This window comes from Apis dorsata, unplaced genomic scaffold (genome assembly GCF_000469605.1).
Source record: "Apis dorsata unplaced genomic scaffold, Apis dorsata 1.3 scaffold_683, whole genome shotgun sequence".
Lineage (NCBI taxonomy): Eukaryota > Metazoa > Arthropoda > Insecta > Hymenoptera > Apidae > Apis > Apis dorsata.
Window position 1 is genome coordinate 560119 of NW_006263864.1, and position 4230 is coordinate 564348.

General features: G+C 50.7%; 1 protein-coding gene across 1 annotated transcript in view; it reads right to left on the bottom strand.

Moving 5' to 3' along the window:
- Positions 1 to 4230, bottom strand: part of LOC102673741 (multidrug resistance protein homolog 49) — a gene marked incomplete at its 3' end in the record, with an annotated part of 47045 nt that overhangs the window by 6067 nt on the left and 36748 nt on the right. The window contains exons 10-14 of the mRNA XM_031513629.1: positions 3501 to 3924; positions 2290 to 2493; positions 736 to 1087; positions 297 to 524; positions 1 to 151 (exon numbers count right to left, since the gene is read on the bottom strand). The exon at positions 1 to 151 is cut by the window's left edge and continues 805 nt beyond it. Of these exons, the coding sequence (XP_031369489.1) occupies positions 1 to 151; positions 297 to 524; positions 736 to 1087; positions 2290 to 2493; positions 3501 to 3924 (1359 nt within the window). The remainder of the gene's footprint in view (positions 152 to 296; positions 525 to 735; positions 1088 to 2289; positions 2494 to 3500; positions 3925 to 4230) is intronic.

Sequence of the window (4230 nt, forward strand, 5' to 3'; positions counted from 1 at the left end):
ACCACTCCGACCACCAGGAACAGAATGGAGAAGTTGACGGTTTCGCGGCGTACTTCCTCGTCGTCTTGAAGACCCAACACGTAGTACACCTCGCCGAAGAGGACGGCGAACGCTGGGAACGAGGCGCCCACCATCGCCGCCGCCAGACACCCTGTCGAACGTAATTTGTTTTCTTTTTTTTCTTTTTTTCCCCTTTTTTTCACAGGCGACGAAATCGCGAAAGGATTTTATCGACGAAGTGAAAACGATAAAATCGGTTTCGCGATGCGAATTCGCTCAACGGTGTCGATCGTTACCGATGATATTGTACGGCCATTCCGGTTTATTGAGCCCGAATATCCTCATCATGGGCGCGTCGTACGGTTTCTCGTGCTCCTCCAATTGATTGGCCGAGGTCTCGGATGCGCCGGCCAACGACAATCGATGGGAGTGCATAGACAGAGTGGAGAATTGTCTCTTCAACGGTGGCTTCTGCTTCGGTATAGCCGCGGTGACCGTCTTCGCGGCCGACGCCGTCGCTTTCGCTGAAAATTCGATCGAAATTGCTCGTTTGCTTTTGAAGCGGGGGAAGCAAAAACTCTAAACTAAAACTTTAAATTTAACTCCACTCGAGTAAATCTAATCTCTCGAGGAGAGATGGCTCTTTTTCTCTTTTCATTTTCCCTTCGATTCTACTCTTACAGAGTGGAGAAAAAGCACCTCTTCATACGCTCGGATCCGAGTACGTGTAATTACCTCTGGCGGTGGCGCTCGCGTCGGCGGACACCAATCCGTAGTAATGCTTGCCGAGGGCGAGCAATTCCTCGTGGGTGCCCTGCTCCACCACCTGGCCGTCCTTTATAAACACTATCCTATCGGCGTTGGTGATCGTGGACAGTCTGTGAGTGACGACGATCGTCGTCCTTCCCTTCGAGGCCGCGTCCAAAGCTCTCTGCACCGTGGCTTCGCTGTGGAGATCCAACGCGGAGGTAGCTTCGTCCAGTAAAAGTATAGCCGGTCGTCTGACCAGGGCACGAGCTATAGCGATCCTCTGCTTCTGCCCGCCTGACATTTGCGACCCCCTCTCTCCCACGGGGCTGTCGTACGCCTGGAACGGAAAACTCTCGATCAAATGTGGGGATGGTGCGACGCCGCCCCTTGTTATAGGCGAATTCTCCCCGAATTTTAATTGAAACGAGGGGGATCCTCTCGCGATCGAGAGGAGGGAATTTAATGGGAATCGAAGGAGCGCGATTTTCGGCCACGGTCACGTTTCCGCCGATAATTATTCGAGGGAGGCGGACGTCCGCGACCCATTTGCCCGTTCGATTACCGTGCTCGTAGGAAGAGGCCATCGCGCGGTCTCCGCTGCGGTTTCAAACAACGATTATTTCATTAACGGAAGTACGACGTGACGCGTCCACATATACGCGGCGCGTTGAGATTTAATAAATTTACGAGGCGCAGCACTTTGCCATCACCACGTAATATTCGTGCCTCTCCGAATCGATAAAATCTTAGATCGCGATTTTTCTCTCTCAACGTGACGAATTTTCCTTGCCACTCGTATCACCGATATTTTCTGTAATAATAAAAAAAATCCAATATCCTCCGGTATAATTCACGTTGTTTCGTCGGTATCAACGGATATACGCGAAACGATACCACCCCTCCCGTATAAAATTTCCCGCGCACGATCGCGGCGCGTCGATCCGTAAAATAAACTGCACGGCGCCCTCCCATAAACTGGAAAATGTCTGGTCCACTTGTTCCCGCGGATCGTTACGCGTGCTAAACGCGTCACGATGGGACACGACGGACGAAAGCCAAACACGCGTCGCCCTCCTCCTCCTGCACGCAGCGAGGGCGCAGCAACCGCGATGCGAGAACCGTGGGTGGAAGGGAGGAGTTCGCCTACCGATAATTCGGTAATAAACGCCTAATCGGTTGACGCGGCCCGTAATCTGGAATACTGTTATTTGCCCCGGCCACGGGTTTAAACGGGTGTTTTATCGTCTGTTTGCACGCGTGTTCCGTCCCTCGCACCTGAGACTATTGTTAACGCGTTGCGCGACCAGCTGGATATCCAACATCCGGTGGTCAACACTGTGTATTACACGCGATCGAATCCCCCTAAATAACCTTGTCCCGGCGTCGAGAGATTATCCGCCGATTATCCGTGAGATGAAAATTCCACCGAGTTCAACGGTCGATTTTAATCGGCCGCTCTCCTCTCCCCAGTCGATGAGGAGTCAAGGCCAAGCCGATCCGAAATGGAGGAAGAATCGGAGGAAGAAGTCGGAANCTCACCTCGGGCAGTTTGCTGATGAAGTCGTGGGCGTTCGCTTCCTTCGCCGCTTTGATCATCTCCTCCTCGGTAATGCTGTCATTTCCGTACCGGATATTCTCCCGTATCGTCGTGTCAAAGAGCACCGGCTCCTGCCCGACCACGCCTATGTGCGAGCGTAGCCACTGCACGTTCAGCTTCGACACGTCCACGCCGTCCAGCAGAACCTGTTCCGACAAAATTCCTGCTCAGAATTCTCCTTTTCGCGAATTCCGCGAGAGAAGGAAAGGAGGAAGATGGGAGGGGGAAGAACAAGAAGGATCGTTCGTCCGCCGTTTGCTCGAGCATTAGGCATTATATTAAGCGAAAGAACTGGCCTTTGTCGGTGGCAAATTTCGCGAATGGAACGAGGAAAGGGGTCGAAGGGCTCGAAATCGGTATTGCGCCAAATATACGGCGTAATATTTTCAGCGAGGGGGAGGGTGGAACTGCGATGGATGCAGAAAACCGTAAAACTTTTACTACTTGGAAAACTGTTGGTGCGCCGCCACTGTTTTCCACCCCGCGTGGAAACGCTTCAAACTTGTTCCGTAAAATTCCTATTGCCCCGCACGCGTTCGCGAATACAAATGTAACGCAATGGAATATTCGCGGATATATCGTTAACTTGCGAGCGCGATAAATAAATTCTCTAGAATTTAATCCTGTTCGAATTTCACTTACGAAAGTATATTCCTTTGCGTAAAATTTTCGACCGGAAGTTCGCGAACGAGCTTCCAAGCGGGGAGAATCGGTGCGAGATGCGAAGAAAATTATGCGATATTGGAAAGATTTCGAGGAATTAAGGTCGGGAGCGATTTCGAAATCTAGAAAAAGGAGTGGAGAAAAAAGAATGCGCGCGTTTTAATAAATTTACTCTCTTCCCCTCGCCTAAAGATAAACAAATTGGAAACGCGAGATTTCGCGGAATGGAAAATTCATAATGAACGCGAGATTAAATCGCGCGATTTAATACAAGAATTATCGTTATTATCGTTTAATTGTGATACAGGGGCGAGGCTAGCGGGCTCGTTATAGTTTTTCGAATCGACAACAGCCCTCCAACTTTTTAAAGCAACGTTACAATAATAATTCCAACGAGTTATAAATTCATCGAGTTGCGATGGAAGGAGGAAAAAAGATTTGTTCGATTATAATTTTTCTTTTTATTTATTTTTTTCTTTCTTTCGCTCACCTGTCCCTTGTGAGGATCGTAGAGTCGTTGGATCAATTGGAGGCAAGTAGACTTGCCGCAGCCTGATCCTCCGACGAGGGCCACGGTCTCGCCCCGATTGATGGTCAGATTCAATCCTTGCAACACCTTCACGTCTTTTCTAGCCGGATACTGAAAGTGCACGTTCTTGAACTCGATCTCGCCGGTCACGGTCGGAAGCTTCTGTCCCTCCTTGCTCAAACTGTCGATCGTGGGCACCCGATCGAGCACTTGGAAAATGGCCGCGGCCGAGCCCCGCGCCACGGCGAAAGCCTCGAGATGAGGGGACGTGAGGCCCATGTTCTGGGCGCCGGCCAACACGCCGAAGAACACGATCACCAGCACCGCCGGCGTGTACTCCTTCACCTCCTTCGGCCTGTCCTCCAGGATCAATTGGACGCCGTACCTGATAACCGTGGGATCGCGTAAACGACTTCGATTCGAGGCAGAAGATTATTCGTAACGGAAATAGTTCCGCGGCAGAAGAAAGAAGAGAAGAAACGGCAGAAAAAAGAGAGAGAAAGAGAGGGGATCGTTTATATCGGATTAAAGTATCCAAGGTAGCCGGGTTCCCTCGGCAAACAAAAGGAAACGGCCTCGCGCGATGTTTCCCTTTTAAAGCAAACAACTTTTACTCGAGACACTCGTGACACAATGCAGGGGGATTATACTCCCCCTGACCCGTTTCCGCCCCACTCGTGCCTGTTTACCC